Source organism: Phaethon aethereus (assembly GCF_964289735.1).
Source record: "Phaethon aethereus genome assembly, chromosome: 1".
Lineage (NCBI taxonomy): Eukaryota > Metazoa > Chordata > Aves > Phaethontiformes > Phaethontidae > Phaethon > Phaethon aethereus.
Window position 1 is genome coordinate 222,409,284 of NC_138575.1, and position 16,839 is coordinate 222,426,122.

A 16,839-nucleotide genomic window follows, 5' to 3' on the forward strand; every position below is an offset into this window, starting at 1 on the left:
AACCACCTCCTCCCCTGCCTAGGTGCTGTGAAGGCAGCCACTGGGATTTGTGGAAACCATGTTGTCTTCGTTGCCGCTGCTGCTCAGTGGAGTGGGGATAATAGCCACCAGAAACCGCCACTGGGGTCCTGATTGTCTCCTGGAAAAGGCCATTAGGCCCTTAACAAGCTTCCAGACCCGTGGTGGTGCTCCATGCTGCTGGTGCACGTTCAGACAAGCAGTTCCTTACTTTGTCTCCGTGAGCTGAGCTTTCACTCTTCTTCCCCGCAGTCCTTGTAACCCGGGAGGACGACTTCAACAACCGCTTGAACATCCGAGCTAATTTCAAGGGCTGCACAGCGCTACACTACGCAGTCCTGGCTGATGACTACCTGACGGTCAAATTGCTGCTGGATGGAGGTGAGTTTCGCAGCCCCAACCGGCTCTTGGACCGGGAGCACTTTTTCCGAGTGATCCTGACCCATAGAATTGTCAGGCTCAGAGAAGGACCGTACTCCTTCATTGTCACGTTTAGGTGTAATTTACTGTTTGTTTGCTTTCATCTCTTTAGTTTCTGTGTTCCCATTCATCTCCAGTGATTTTTCTGATGTACATCTGGTGGCTGTTCTTACCTTAATCATTGAGCCTTCCCTTTCTTCTTGCAGTTCAGTGGAGATGCATCCCCTGGTCTCTCTGTTCAGTATTTTGAACATTTCCCTTCTGCAATTTGCACTCTACTCATCTGTCATATCCCTTATGTACCTGTGTGGCGTGGAATGGAAGAGCCTCCGCTTTACTGGGAACAGATCTGCTCTGTAGACAAGCACTGAATAGGTACCAGTACCCACGTTAAATGGTTGAGGCTCAGGTACTGTTGGTACCTTGGCAATGCAGCCCTTGTGGTAGAAATTAGTAGAAATTACCTTGTACAGTTATTGGTCCTCCCGGTTAGATCACAGAGCCCTTCTTCTCACGGATCCTGCTTTGCTGTCATCTCTTACATGCTCATGGCTCTGGACTACAGACCCATAGCTATACTTACAGTTGGACTTGATGCTCTTAAGGATCTTTTCCAACCTAAATGATGTTATGATACTAAAGAGATGAAAATTCGTAGGTTTATAGCGTAGTTCGGGTTGGAAGAGACTTCAGGAGCTTCAAAGCAGGGTCAGTTGTGAGGCCACACCAGGTGACTCGGGGCTTTGGCCAGCTGAATCCTGAAAACCGCCAAGAGTGGACACTGCCCGACCTCTCTGGGCAACCCGTGGCGATGCTTGACTGTCTTCGTGAGGAAAAAGCTCATCAGCACTAGCAGAGGAAAAGAAGGAGATGCATTTAGCTCACAGAATAGAGATGTGCTACCATGACAACAGTTTTTTGTATTCACCCCCCTGCTGATCTTTACCGGGATGACATTTGCGTCTGTGTTATGCTGTTACCCAGAACCGGAGTCTGCTGAACGTGTCTCCAGATGCGCGTGGTGCTGCTAAATTAGCTGCGTCTGCCCGCGATGCAAGTTGTTCTGCAGACGGCAGAGCTAGTCAGTGGAGTTCTGCTTTCCTCCAGATCTGTGCCACTTGTCCCTGCCATTCCTCCTTCTACAACGGTTCCAACGCTCTCCTCCCTGCAGGGTCACCTAGGGCGCCTTGCAAAGAGCAGGAAGCAGCAATGCTGTGCCTCTTCTCGAGTCTCTGCTTGCCAGCAGCCTTCTGCCAAATGCAGCGTCTAACAGCTGAATGCTGTCAGCCTGTCGCTGCAGCAGAGAGACTCTCTAGCGTCTCTCTAGCCAGATGCTGATTTTTGCAAAAATTTCAGGAATGTCATAATCTTCATGGTGTGGGTGTCTCAGCAGTTCAGGAGTTAATTCTAGGGAAGCAGGCAGGCAGATAATTGTACGACAGGCTGACATAAGGCTCATTCGGTAAGAAAGACAACTAAAAAAATAGTGGCAGGTAACATCTGTGAAGGCTAAACATCCCCACAAGGGCTGAAGAAAAAGAATTGTAGGAACATTGAACCTTGATACTCATCTATACCATATGCTTGTTGTCTTTCACAAACAGAAAAATGGGAGTGAAAGGTTGAGATTCAATACCACTGAATTCCACAGTTAACTCTGGGTCAGGATTTCTCTGGGAGCCTGCCAGACACCAGAACCCTGTCTCCTGGTAATAAATTAACCCCCCAGAAAAGGAGACACTGAAAGAAAACCTATTGCTAATAGATTTAGCCTAGGTTCCTCAGGGGTGCTTGCAGAGAAGGGAAGCCGTGGGCCGGGATGCCTGTGGGAAAGGCAGAGTGGGCTTCACCCTCTTGAGCGATGGGCTGCGAATGCGCAGGCCAGGAAGGGCTCTGATGGTGAGCGGTGCTACGGAGAGTGGCAACGTGGTCGAAGTGCTGGCGTGGAAAAGTCCTCATCACAGCAGTGTTGTGACCAGGTCTGAGCAGAGCGAGTCTGCGGCTCTTGAGCTGGGGAGTGTTTCACGTGTGGGATGGTGTGAATCTCAACAGCAGTGTTTTATCTCTAAAAGCGCTTAAAATACGGATGTGGACCAGCCGCGAGGGCAGAGGGGCAGTCCGCCGTGGAGGTGGTGCACGGGCCCAGGCCACAGCCACGGCGGGGACGTGCATGTGTTGGCCACAGTGGTCATGAGAGGAGGCGATGGCAGAGCTAACAGCAAGAGGCTGAGAGCTCTTCTTCTGTCTGTTGAGTTTGGGCTGGCAGCCGCTCCCCGTACCCGCTGGGGAAAAGCTGGAATAACATTTTTTACAGAGATGCCTGCTTCTTGTTTCTGCCTTTGAAAGTCTCCTTGCCAGACGTGTGTGGTAGTGGCTGATTGAAAGCACCGAGGCAGCTGCTTGGTTATCCTAAGTACAGGTAAAATATGGGTGCAAATAAATTAAGTTGGCACTAAGGAATTTCACCACGCTGAATAAATAATTGCAAGTCCAGCTCATTTCTACATCTGTCTCCCGCTCAGCTGTCTGAGTGCTGTTACAGTACAGGCCTCTCTTAAGAGAGGAGACTGTTCTTTTTGTTCAAAAGCTGTTTCTGTACCTTCACCGGAGCCGCTGCCTTTCTGCGAATGACCGCTTCTGCTGCTGGGTGCTCATAGAGGGTTCTTTGTTCGTGGCAAAGTGTCTCGGTTCAGAAGAGCTCCCTTGGATGTCAGGAAAAAAGCATCTGACAATCTGTAGGAGTGTGTTTGTCTGAGCACAACTGAAGCGATTGAGTACCAAATCAAAATGAAAATTCTGAATTTAGTCAGCCGTAGCACTAAAACGCGATGATGGCTCATCACCCTTCTGTTCTTAATCCAGCCCCACGGAAATCCTTCTGGATACAGATTCAAGAGAGTCTACACTAAGAATGCATTTCCAAGTGAAAGCCGTCGTCTTGCAAAGACGGGAGCGTGTCCCAGTGCTTAGACCCTGGGAACAGCAGTCCACGAACGGGAGTCTCCACTTGGCGCGTGATGTGGAAGATCACGCTGGAGCCCTTGCAGGACCCTGAGGCTGTGTTTGCCGTGTTCTTCAGATTAATCTGCACTCGCCAGCCCACCCGCAACATCCACTTACCCTTTGCAGTCGTAGTTAGGATGAAAATTTATGACGATTTGCTTGCTAAATGAAACACGTCTCCCCTCTTTGTCAGGTGACTCTTCTGAGCTGGTAGCGCTACGCCAGCCCCTTCCCGTTCCTTTCAGCGAGTTTTGCACGCTGGAGTTCGATTTCACGACTGGCGCCTGATGTGAGGTTTTCATCGCATTGACTGGGGGTGTTCCCCTCCTCCCGGTTCTGCGCGATAACAAAGCGTTGGTCCCGGCATCCTTGTTAGTATAATCTGCGATGAATACACGGCTGAAGGTCTCAGAAGTGGGGATCGAACACCTTTCAAAGTGCGCCTGCCCCGGGCCCTTTGTGAGGATAATTTCCCCATGCGGTCTGCCATTGACATCCGCGCGTAGGATGTCTCCTGTTTGCTGACGTGGAACAGGCTCCCCTCGCTCCCTCCCTCGCACTTCCTACACCTGCCTTTTTACTAACTGCCCATTTACTCTCCCCAACATTTCCTTCGCTCCGTGCCCTGCCCTCGGGGCCAAAGCCATTAACCGCCCAGGCCCCTCTCTGCTAAAACAACCACCCCGTTGTGCGGCACTGTTTGTTTTTTTTAAGGGAAGCCCCCGTGCGCTTGCCCCTCACCTCACATCCCTGGCCTTTTGTGGCCCATTCAGTGACTCGCTTGACCCCTCCAGGACCTTATCGCCCTGTGGCCGGCATGTGTGTGCCCAGCAGACCGCGAGACGAAGTCGCTGCTCTGTTGTCCTTTTGGGCAGTTGTTGGTGACATTTCACAGTCTCCTGACCTGAGCTGACACCATAAACATCGGTGTTTATGGGAAGGGGTGGGTGGGAGCTCACATCCACAGAGTGCACCAGTTGCTACTGCAGGCACGATCGATTCGGAGGGCTTTGTGTTTGGCTTGGAGGAAGGCAGGCAGGGTGTCCAGCCCGTTGACGATGGAAGTCTCTTCATTTGAGAGGCAGCTTTTATCATGTCACTATTTGAACCTGCTATGTGAAACAACCGCTATTAAAAGGTTTGGCAGGCTAAAGGGGAACCTAGGGGAATGAAAAGGTTTCTGCAGGCAGTCGGGCAGCCTTGCCATAGGGCTCAGAGGCCTTCTGGCACCCGTCTGAGTGTGATGCTGCTCCAGAACCTGCCGCTGAAATGTAGGTGGCCGGAGGAGCCCAGGCAGGCACTGATCCGTGGGGAACCAGGACTGGAGCTCAGCTCCTGCCCTCTGTCCTCCTCCTAGCTCCGGACGGTTGCTGATGGCCCACCCAAGCCTCCGTGGTGGCTCACGGTGCTACTAGCCCTCTTGCCCTCCAGCAAGTCTCTGCAGGAGACTCAGGAGCGGGCTCGAGCTCAGGCCGGGCTTGCATTCAAAGCCCGGCCCTTCTAGCCACGTGGATGCAGCGCTCTCAAGCCCTGCAGCAGGTGGATCCCAGATGATGACAAAGGCAGCAAAGACACAACCTGCAGCGCTTATATTTCCACGTGTAGAGGCCTGTCCATTCTCACGCTGTCAGCACTGTTGCAGATGGGGTGTCAAAGGGGTATGGGCTGTTTTGCAGTGGAATGAGCTGTGACTTGTTTTGTTTAATTTGTCGGGACATGCTTGTGTTCTTGGTTTTTTTGTTGGGTTTTTTTTGTTTTACTCCTATCTGACAAATACACAGCAAGGTTTTAGGTCCAAAGAATACCTGCAAGCTTTAGATTTGAGCAGCAAGTACCTGATATTACTTTATTGGGCTAATGTTGGGAGAAGAGTTCAGGTTGGAAGTATTCTAACGATCTCAAACCTGGCGTGGGGCTCAAAAGTGGGGCTGTGAAGAAGAGCAGACCCTGACCAGGGGAACTGAGGAGGAGGAGGCTTGAAGAAGCGTAGAAACCTGAAGAGGCTGGAGAGGCTCACTAGAAGTTGTTTGTGCAGAGTGCATCTCTCGAGTGGCCCCTCTTTTATTAAACTAAGCACAATCTGCTTACCTCCGCTGTAGAGGCCCTTTAGACTGAAACCAGCACGTGCACTTGGAAGGAGCTCACCTGGATGCTGCAGAGCTGTTGTCTCTTCCCTGTGCTCTTCCCAGTGCTCAGTTGTCTGCAGGAGGTATTGCAAGTGGTTTGCTGATGCCTCGCCTGTTGCTCAGCAGAGTTTCATTGCTGGCATGCGTTCCTCTGCCTGTATCCAGCTGCTGTCTCATACAGTACAGCCGCTGAAGAATGGTGTGTTTGCCCCTGACTAAAGCATCTAGGTCCAAAGATACTCTGTAATAGTCATGAGGGACAAAGAGGGAGCTGAGGGAGTTGTGTTTCCCCATCAGGGCGCTTGGGGCATTCATAGAATCACAGAATCACATCATGGTTTGGGTGGGAATGAACCTTTCAAGGCCATCTAGTGCAACCCCCTGCCATGAGCAGGGACATCCCCAACTCGAACAGGTTGCTCAGAGCCCCGTCCAGCCTGACCTGGGATGTTTCCAGGGATGGGGCATCGACCACCTCTCTGGGCAACCTGGGACAGGGTTTCAGGACCCTCAGTGTGAAATGTTTCTGCCATAGAACTAGTCTGAATCTCCCCTCTTCTGGTTTAAAACCGTTACCCCTTGTCCTATCACTACAGGCCCTGCTAAAAAGTCTGTCCCCATCTTTCCTATCAGCCCCTCTCAGCCCTGGCAGCTGCAGGAAGGTCTCCCCGGAGCCTTCTCTGCTCCAGGCTGAGCCCCCCCAGCTCTCCCAGCCTGTCCTCCCAGCAGAGCTGTTCCAGCCCTCGGAGCGTTGCTGGGGCCTCCTCCGGCCCCACTCCAGCAGGTCCATGTCTCTCCTGTGCTGAGGGCTCCAGAGCTGGACACAGCACTGCAGGGGGGTCTCCCCAGAGCGGGGCAGAGGGGCAGAATCCCCTCCCTCGCCCCGCTGGCCACGTGGCTTTGGGGGCAGCCCAGGACATGGTTGCCCTTCTGGGCTGCAAGTGCACGTTGCCGGCTCCTGTCCAACTTTTCACCCACCAAGACCCCCAAGTCCTTCTCCATGGGGCTGCTCTCCATTCCTTCACCCCCCAGCCAGTACTGATACCGGGGGTTGCCCCGACCCGGGTGCAGGACCCTGCCCTTGGCCTTGCTGAACCTCCTGAGGTTCACGCGGGCCCATTCCTCGACCTTGTCCAGGTCCCTCTGGATGGCATCCCGTCCCTCAGGCATGTCAACCACACCACTCAGCTTGGTGTCATCTGCAAACTTGCTGAGGGTGCCCTTGATCAAAGCAGGGTCACCTGGAGTGGGTTGCAGGACTATGCTTGGTTGGGTTTGAATATCTCCAAAGTTGGAGACCTTACAACCTGTCCGGCAGCCTCTTCCAGTGCTCAGTATCTGTTACAGTAAAGTTTTTTCTTATGTTTTAAACAGAATTCCCTGTGTTTCAGTTTGTGCTCGTTGCCTCCTGTCCTGTCATGGGGCACTGCTAGAAAGAGCCTGGCTCCGTCAGGTATTTATACACATTGATAACATCCCCCTGAGCCTTCTCTTCCCCAGGCTGAACAGTCTCAGCTCTCTCGGTCTCTCCTTGTATGAGAGGCACCAGTCCCTTCATCGTCTTCTTGGACTGCTGCTGGACTCACTCTGGTAAGTCCATGGTCTTGAGCTGAGGAGTGCCGATCTGGACACCAAATTTGTCTCACCAGTGCTGAGCAGAGGGTAAGGATCACCTCGCTGCACCAGCTGGCAACACTCCTCCTCTCCTCCTAGTGCAGCCCAGGACGCTGTTGGCCTTCTTTGCCACAAGGGCACATTTTTGGCTCGTGGTCAGCTTGGTGCCCACTGGGACCTTCTCTGCCGAGCTGCTTTCCAGCTGGGTGGCCCCAGCCTGTGCTGGTGCCTGGGCTGGTTCCTCCCCAGGGGCAGGACTTGGCATTTGTTGGACTTCAGGAGGTTCCTGCTGGCCCATTTCTCCAGCCCACCCAAGTCCCTCTGGATGGCAGCACAACCCTCTGGCGCATCAGCCACTCTCCCCAGTTTTGTATCTCTTACAAACTGGGTGAGGGTGCGCTCTGCCCCCTCAGCAGGGTCGTTAATGAAGCTGTTAGACAGCTTCAGTATCAGCCCCCTGGGGTACCCCGCAGGCCTCCGCTGGGCTTCCTGTTGCTCGTCATGACCCTTTCAGCTTGGCTCTTGAGCCAGTTTTCCATCCCGCTTCACTTACCTCACCTGCACTTACCTCCTATGGGGATGATATGGGAGATGGTGGTGAGAGCCTTACTTAAAGTCACGATAAACATCACTGCTTTTCATAAAGCCAGACTGACAACTCCCAATCACATTCTTGTCCTTCATGTGCTCAGAAGGGGGTTCCAGGGTGAGTTGCTCCATCACCTTCCCAGGAATCAAGGCAAGCCTGACCAGTCTGCGGTTCTCAGGATCTTCGTTCTTGAGACAGTGTGACGTTTGCTTTCTTCCTGTTAATCTCAGCTGTCATTTTTTTTGGCTATTGAATTGCTTTTCCAAGTGCTTTTCCAAGGTGTGTTTTGTGCGTGTGTCCATGTAGCGAGGGGTTGGCTGAACTGTCGACTGCTGTTGTGTGAACATGCACTACTTTGCTGATGCACGTAGGTCTTACGTTTCATATCTTTGCTTAATAAGCAGAGCAGCTCCCTCCTTCAGAGACTGATCCCCTGCCGTTGTCAGGACCTCCCCTCTCTATCCCCGTGACAGGGACAGATGCGAATCCTCCTGCCAAACCTGAGCAGCCTCATTATGTGTCTCATTCTCCCCAGCCCTCTCCTAATCATTGACCCACCTTGCTTTCTACTTCCCATCTTCAGAGACCCCCTTTGCTTCCAGCTCCTCCCAGAGCCAGCGTGCAGCCTGACCCAGCTGTTCCCGCATGGGAAGTGCCTGCTCCGAATCGCGCTTCCTCCTGCGTGGGACCCCCAGTGTGACTCCAGCGCCAGTGCCTGTTCTCATACCAGCGCTGACAATCTCTTCACAGAATCACAGAATCATTGAGGTTCAAAAAGATCTTTAAGATCATCAAGTCCAACCGTTAACCCAACACCACCATGCCCACTAAACCGTGTCCTGGTTTCTTGGACTGGGATTGATGGCCTGGGAGGGGCAGAGAGGCTGAACAATGGAGGGCACGCAGCACGTAGCTGGGAAAGCTGGGAGTGGAGCTCGGGTCTCGGCTCCAGCCATGTCTTGGCGGAGCAGCCTCACTGGCCCTGATGCCTTGAGAGGCTCAGTCACACCTAGGTCTCGTGCTCGAGTCTCTCTTGTAAAACGTCAGCGGTCGAGTCGGCTCAGTGAACACACATCTCTAACTGGAGGCGGGGGGGAGAGAGGAAGGAACGAACAGACATTTGTGAAAACATTTGAGCTGAAGCTGCAATAACCCAGGCTTCTGAACTCGGTCTGCCCGTGACTGTAGCGTTTGTTGGCAATGCGCCGCACTCACCGGTTTGGTACGCTGTAATCGCAGATGTTGTGAGTAGGATGCGTGATGGGTGAGCGGGTTACAGAGCCAGCATTACAAGGAACGGTCTTCTGACATCAGAAAGTGGACGTGCTTGTGGTATTCTTGGGAAAAATCAGGTTGTATTTACAGCTGGCTTTCTGGTGTTTGAATTCCGCATAATTCTTAGTCTAAGTACCTTGGGGTGTTTTCAGTTGCACCCCAGCTGGGAAGGGCTCTGTTCTTACAGAGAGAGGGTGGAGGGCATCGCTGGGCAGCCGGGGCCGCCCATGCCCCCAGCAGCCAGCACGCGGTGGCAAAGAAGAGGGGATCGCACCCCGAGACGGTGACGTCGTCCTTTCACTGCGCTCAGTGGCGTCAGCAGCGTAAGCAAGAGCAAAACTGGGGACACCATGGGCGAAAGTGAGGAAGTCAAGCTGGCAGAGGTCTGCTGGGCTGGCAGTCTCTGAACAGGAGGTCTTTTCTAACGGATGGATCCCCAGAAATTTCCACCTAAGATTCGGATGCAACCGTGCAGTGCATTTAAACCTACGGACTTTTTTGCTTTGCTTGGCTCTCCGCTGAGCCCCGGAGACTGATGGGGTTGAAAAGCGCTGCCCCGGGGCCCAAGACAGTAGATGGTATGCTCGAAAAGCTCCCACATGAGCTGGTTCCCTTCGAAAATCGTTTCATTTATTCTAAAGCTACCTTGGCAGCTTTTCTTGTCTCACCCTTGATCTCTGCTGGCTCTGCCGCTGGGCCTGGAGGTCAGGCAGGGCGTTGGAAGGACCAGTGGTGCAGGTATGGCGGTGCCGGCCGACAGGCCGGAGCGGCACAGGGCCGGCAGTCCCTGAGGTCCGTGGCACCCGCTAGAAACGCACGGCGTGTCTGCAGGGCGCTGGGAGAACGTGTGCGTGCGTCTTGAAAGCCGGTGCTGTTGCAGCTGGGTTTGGGGAAATGAAGACCACAGGCTGCTCCGTCTGCGCTGGGGTTTTTTTTGCCTGACGTTAGCTAGAGTGAGGAGCCGTTTGTCTTGTGAAGAACAAGGCTGTAACTCAGTCCTCGTGAGCAAAACCAGGCCGGTGTGAAATAACAACTCTGCCTTTGCTGTCCGGGATCCTGCGGGCTTGGTAGGTGCTCGTGCTCCAGGTCTGGCGCCTGCTATAACGCATCCACCCCAGGCTGTCGTGCACGAGTGCCTGCAATCCTCTCTCCCTCTGCATGCTCATATTTACAAGGGAATGTGATAAATTCAGTATTGATTCCTTCTGTTGCACTGTAAATTTTGCAAAAGATGATTAAATAGTGCAATAGAGTCTGCAAGCACCATGGCTCAATATGTTCTGGGCCAGCGTATCGACCCCCTCCATCCGACGGCAGCAAGTTCCACTCCAGCCGCGCCAGACCAGTAATTAAAATCCTGTGAGACTGGGATTTAGAAACCAATCATATCACAGCATCGAAGCGTCTAACATCCCACCGTGGCGAGAGCAATAAGCGTATAAGTGCAAGCACATTTATGTCCGTGTCGGAGTGCTTAAGAATAGTTTCCCCATAGGGCAGAGGAGCAAATAGATCCCTCTCTAAGTGTTTCTGGGTACAAAACTCTACGGTGACATAATGTTTGTCGTGAATTTAATAGCTCTGCACACATGTGTAGATATATAGAGCGAGGAGGATTCTTTAGTTTCCCTTCCCATACTGTTACCTTACAAACAAGAGTAAGGTAGATTGTTTTCACACCCAGGTGTTAAGTACGCCTAAAACAACTTACACTCACGTTAGAATAAAGCAAGACTGAAAGGAGCGGGTAGGTCAAGTTCTTTTAAAAGGCATTGCAAAGAATAAAGGTGTTTCTGAGCCCGAAATACGGAGCCCAGGATGCCCGAGCCTTTCCGTGCTCTGGTGCTTTCCCACGCGTTGCTGGAGAAGATTGTGTCTGAACGTCGTTTAACCGCCTGTGCAAGCGGGAAGCAGTTTGGGATAAGATGTGGCTAATGCTCGCAACGTCTTGAGGGAAGCCTTTATTTCCTCAGGTATGATGAGTCTCGTGCACGGAGTGCAAGAACTTGCAAACTCAGCTCCCCTTCTTCATCCTCATCGTCAGGTCTGCACCTGAGCAGTACATGCAGTGCTGTGTAAGGCACAGGAGACCAGCAGCGACCATGGTGATCTCCTTACCAGCTGCCCTGGTCCACAGGGCTGCAGCAGGGAGGCTGCCGTGCCATGCCGTGCCGTGCCGTGCCGGGGGTGCACCAGCAGCAGGACCCTTGCTCAAAGAAGCGCTGCGGGAGGGCACACTTCTCCGCTGGAGCTCTCAGAACACAGATCCAAAATAACATATTTATATTTAACATACACTTAGTTTATTTTTTTTCTTTCTTCTTCTATTGCAACCATCTCATTTACCATGCCTATGGACTGTTTTATGCATTCCAAAGGAAATACAGTCCCCTACTGTTATTTTTCTGGAGGACAGGTTCTGGTCAGGGTGGTACCTATGCACTGGGCATACCTCTGCAGAACTCTATTTTCCAGAGTTTCACTGAAAGCAAATTTGGTCATTTTGTTGTATTTTGTAATTTTATACTTGGGTGAAAAATCTATGGGCAAGAGTCTACCCATAAAGAAGGGCAACAGCCCCTGTCCCAGTGCCGAACAGCATAAAAGAGATTGAGTAACTGTGGAGGGCTTGCTCCGAGTTTAAAAGAGTTCTGCAATTCATACCCTGAAGGGGATAACGCTGCGTTATGTGGTGCTGAGGACACCAAAATGTCTTCAGGACACGACGTGTCTGACTAAATAAGCGCTGGGCTGAGTTTCAGGAGCTGTGGGGTGCTTCTCAGCCCTGCCAGCAGCTCGCTGGTCTAGATATTCCTCTCTTCCATCCTTCACCGTGCCCAGCTCCTCTAGGCAGGTCGCTTACTGCTGGTGCCTAAGGATACGGCGATGCAGGACTTCCACGGCTGGGAGCTCACTGCATCCGGCACCTCCCTGCACCTCTGAGAGCAGCCGGGAACAGCACTTAGGAGGAAACGCGGAGCAGGACAAATGTCCAGCGCCTTCTTTCTGAACTAATTCCTGCTTTGATTCAGCAGTAAGTTAATGTTTTCACAGAACTGTTCATGGCAGCTCCAAAGCCTCATGCCCAATTTCCCAGGGAAGGGTGGTTCAGTGCCTGTCGCTGTTTCTGTGTAATCCAGATTGATTTCTCCACGCCTGCATTGGTTTACATTTATTATCCAGGTTGAGTTTCGCTTGCCAGCTCATTGCAGCCACTCAAATCGCCTGAATAAATTACTACTGGTAGTCATCTCTGTCGTGTCGGTATTAGCCCTCACTCCAGTCACTCGCAGATGGTCTGACCACACAGGCACCAGCAGAAAGCCCTTGGACAGCTTTCTTCCCCTGAGGAGCTGACCACTTGCTCTCCTTTAAATCCTTTGTTTTCTGTGTTTAGGTCATTATTTATCCATGAGGAGCCTTTTTCTTGTAACAGCTTACTGCGTAGGTGAGGGACTCCGAGGGTCTCGGACATCAGAGGTGCATCTGCATGGAGCAGATCCTGGGTTCCACCTGGCCGGTGACAGCACTGCCCCCAGCTCGGGAAGGCAAAGCTTTCGGCCAAAAAAGTTGTGCTGACTTTTCCTCTTACCTGTTTTTTCCACGTGTCTGCTACTGTGTTTCCATGCGTGTTTTTTACAGATTGGTGTCATTTGCTGCCTTCCACTGTCATCCTGTAGTGGATGTGACAAGCCGCGGGTCGTTAGTGCTGGGGGATAATTTGGTGTTTGAGCTCCTTCTGAACTCAGTGAAAAGTCTCCATGCCCAGCCATTTGTTAACATTTTAAAACTGTTTCTGTTGATGCTTCAGCTTGAGGCAGTTCCTGTGGCGTGTCCCTGGAAGAGGTTTGGTGTGGGAGCCTGTCCGTGGCACGCGTCGCCGCAGCGTGGAGGTAGCCGTTCCTCCTGCTTCACCTTGGTCACCTGCTGGAACTCGCCTCCTGTGGCTGACTGCCAGCTTCAGAGGGGCTTAGAAAGAGGTGCTAGTTTTCATTCCTCAGTCAAGGGATTCTTTTAAATCCTTTTTGGCCTGTGTCTTTTACGTTTAACTTGCCAGAGCAAATGCTCCGTTCTGTTTTCCTCATCTGGATGCAGCTTCCAGGCTTCGAAGGACGAGGGGGGGTGGTTTATTTTTAAGATCCTAACTTTTCTCATTATAAAGACTTTTTTATAAATAGCATGGGTTTCCCTAGCCCTTAATATCGACGTTTCTGAAAGTTATCTGCTAGTGGGCTGCTGCTTTATTTCTGGCAAGATCCCTGTGCTCCTCTGTTGGAACAAAGCTCCTTGGCAATGGATTCTTCCTTGGGTTTTGCTTGTAATGAAGTTGAGCAGAGCGTGCGTCCTGCTGCAGCGTGGTGCTTAGGAGGTTTTGGAGAAAACCTTTGGCTCTGTCCGAGATTGAATTAAGGCTTGCTTCTTGCCTGGGGAGCTTTTTGACTAGTGGCTTCAGGAAGCACCTCTTAGTCTCGGGTTCTTACCAGTTTATCAGTGTATGAGTATCATCCTCTTTCCCCTTGCAGTCCCTGCACTTTTGTTGAGTGTGTTACCATGGCCTTCAGTCTCTCAGAGGTGTGAACCCAGTACTGTATTTTCCCTACTCAGTCGGGACGTTTCATTCTGTACAGTTCTGTCTTACTGGCTAGTACAATCAACTTACCTTCTTTTTGCTTCCAGTCTTTAATCCCTAACATCACCGCTCCAGCAGTGGGACTTACTCCTTCACTGCAACAGAGTTTACTCGCTGTCATTAAGGCATCCTGCTATTATCTTCCTACCTGCTCGTATCAGTCTCCTCTGATGCCTCTGTTCCAGCTTGCACATCCTAGTTTTGGACTTTGCCACTGCCATCTGTCAGAAGCAGACCCAGATTTGTTCTCAGCCTGGTTCACGAGGTTGGTGAGCACCGGTTAAGCTGCACCTCCGCGAGGACCTCTCCTTGCTCTTTCTTACCTGCCCTTGTCAGCATCTGACCTTCATCTCGGGAGCTCTGGGTGTTTCTGGTTTAGAGGATCTCTTCGTTCCATGTAGACTCCCTCCTCTCCAGAAACTTCTTTAGTTCTTAATTAAGTCTGAACCCTTCCTTCCTACATTGCTTTCTCAACTGTGTGTCAGGGCACCATCTTGCTGCTTGGTTGGGTATGTGTGTTAAAATAGATTACAAACCATGCACAGTTGTCATTGTGACGAGGTAAATACAGTGAGAACAAACCCTCAAGAGATGGATGAATTGCCAGCCTGGTCGGTTGGGACAAAATGTATTTTTAATGCGGTCAGATGCAAAGTTGTGCATGTTGGGAGCAGAGTACAGAGTGGCATCGAGCCTTGGAAAGTGGAGGCTCTGGAAAGGATGTGGAGACACAGCCGGGTGAGCAGGAGGAAGCACTGAGAGCTGAGCCACACCAGAACGAGCCGGTGCTAGGCTGTGATGGCAGGGGAGCAGGCTAAGGTTCTGTCTTGTGGGCTCTCGTGAAAGTGCTGTTTCATGCAGTGACAGAAGGAAGGGCTTCTATGAACTGCGGAGAAGTAAACCTTGAAAATCCTGCCGAACGGTGTGATGTCACCACATCCAGGCACAGCAGCACACTTGGGAATCACTTTCTGAACCTTTTTTGCACGTTGGGGTCAGTGTTTGTGGTATCTTTGCTTTGTACAGTACTAGCATTTTTAGCGACGATATTGTGAATCACTAATCACAGAATCATTAAGGTTGGAAAAGACCTTTAAGATCATCAAGTTCAACCGTTAACCCAACACTGCCATGCTCACTAAACCATGTCCTGAAGTGCCACGTCTACATGTTTTTTGAACACCTCCAGTGACGGTGACTCCACCACCTCCCTGGGCAGCCTGTGCCAATGCTTGACCACTCTCTCTGTAACAAAATTTTTCCTGATATCTAATCTAAACCTCCTCTGGCGCAACTTGAGGCCATTTCCTCTCATTCTGTCGCTAATGAGTGGTTCTCGTCGTTCGGTGCGACGTATCTGCCGTTACCTTCTCAGCTACATCTGTAGTCCCCTCAAAGAGGGAAACGAAGCTTGTTTGGCAAGACCTGCGTTTCATGCTGTAGTTTACCATCCTCTTTAGCAATGGCCTGTTTCTCTATAAGGATTTTTATTTCCTACTTTCTGGATTGGCAGTCGTTTGTGGGTTTTGTTGATATCTTTAGCATCACTTCTGTTCCGCACCTCATTGTTTCTGAGCCACGTTGATTTCTCCTCTCACTCCTCGGGAGTTTTGCATCTTGCTTTGGGAAGGACAGCCGCTGTCCTTGGAAGAAAGTGGGTCCTTAACCACAGCCACGCTCCTTCCCTGGGGCTGACTGCTGGGATTTGGGGTAGCTGCTCTTCCCTGAGAATTTTCATTCGCTCTCTTCTTCCTCCTTTTTTCCTCCCAGTTACCTTCTTTTGTGATTTCTTCAACTCGGTGAAAGTACTCGGATACGCGTGTGTGTGCATGCACACTATGTAGACCCGTGTGGGTGTGGGAGAGGTCAGAGGCTTGGGAGCCTGCAGCTGCTCACCATGGTCCTTGACTATGTGGAGCATTTACTGCTCTGGAGACTAATGTTTCCACTGGAGGGACCAAAGGGAGAATTAGCCTCAGCGTGTCGATCCATTGAGATGGTTTCATCTCATATACTCTCATATCCAGGATAATTAGCAAAAGCCACCAAGTAAGAGGGGTGGGGCTGGATGCTAAATCATCTGGAGTATCGTCCTCAAGCGTGCCTGCAGCTTCTACTTCCAAAGTAGAAGTAGAAGTACTTTCAAAGCCGGTACCATTGAAAATTTTGCGCTGGGTCTTCCCTTGATGAGATTTGAGGATATTCCTGGGGGAGCATACGTGCACATTGAAATTCAAGCACTTGGGAAGACTCATTCGATGTAGTAGCAGGGGGCAGGTCCTCAGCAAGAGCTAAAGGTCATCGCCCAGCAAGTGGAGCGGTGCCCTGTAATGTGTCTCATGTATTTATTGAGACATCAGGCAGGAAAAGGGTGGTGGGATCACGGGCTGGGCTGGCTACTTTCATATTAATGTTGCATGTGAAAAGCTGCTCGTGAAATATGTGTCATTGATTTAAAAACAGGTTTACGTAACTGGAAAAAGGGGTGATCATGCTAATTCAATCACTGAAGACTCAGGAGGACAGAAGTCTTTTTATATTACTTTAACTAGCCATGTGGAGCAATAATAATGTCATTCCTTGTCAAAGCTGATGGCTGGTGACATTGTGTAATCCCCAGCAGGTAGTATGGGCTGCTTCCTCCTGGTGACTCCCAGACTGGTGGGGTGTTTGAACAGGGCCACGGAGAGGTGTAACCGCAGCGGCAAATCGCATTTAGCGCACCGGCGTTGCGCGGTTCGCCCCGGTGCTCATCTGCCGCTCGGAGCCGCCCTGGTTCAGGAGGGCAGCTGTTCCCGGTGCCCATCTCCAGCACCCTCAGCAGCACACCCGCTGTGGGCCTGGGGATTTCCAGGCTCTTCTTTCTGGGATTTAGTCTGCTTCTCCTGGAAAATTAGTTTGTTTTTTTTCCCGCCAGGGGAGACTGTGGATTGGGTCCTGCAGAGCCTGCTGCAGGGAGAGAGGCTCTCCGAGTTCCTTCCAGTGTGCTGGAGCGAGCGGGGCAGTGATAGGTCCAAGGCGGTGGCTTTGGCAGAAAGGGTGCTCACTGAGCCTGCTGAAGGAGCTTGGGGTGCTCCTCGGTGCAGGGCAGGGTGATGAAGCCTGTACAGTGCTGTGAAGAGCAGGGAGAAGTGCTGTGGAGGTCCATGGTCTGAGTATGTCCA

At 51.5% G+C, this 16,839-nt stretch overlaps 1 protein-coding gene across 1 annotated transcript in view; it reads left to right on the forward strand.

Moving 5' to 3' along the window:
* Positions 1–16,839, forward strand: part of CLPB (ClpB family mitochondrial disaggregase) — a gene marked incomplete at its 5' end in the record, with an annotated part of 91,671 nt that overhangs the window by 36,934 nt on the left and 37,898 nt on the right. Inside the window, one exon of the mRNA XM_082014507.1 lies at positions 271–399. Within this exon, the coding sequence (XP_081870633.1) occupies positions 271–399 (129 nt within the window). The remainder of the gene's footprint in view (positions 1–270; positions 400–16,839) is intronic.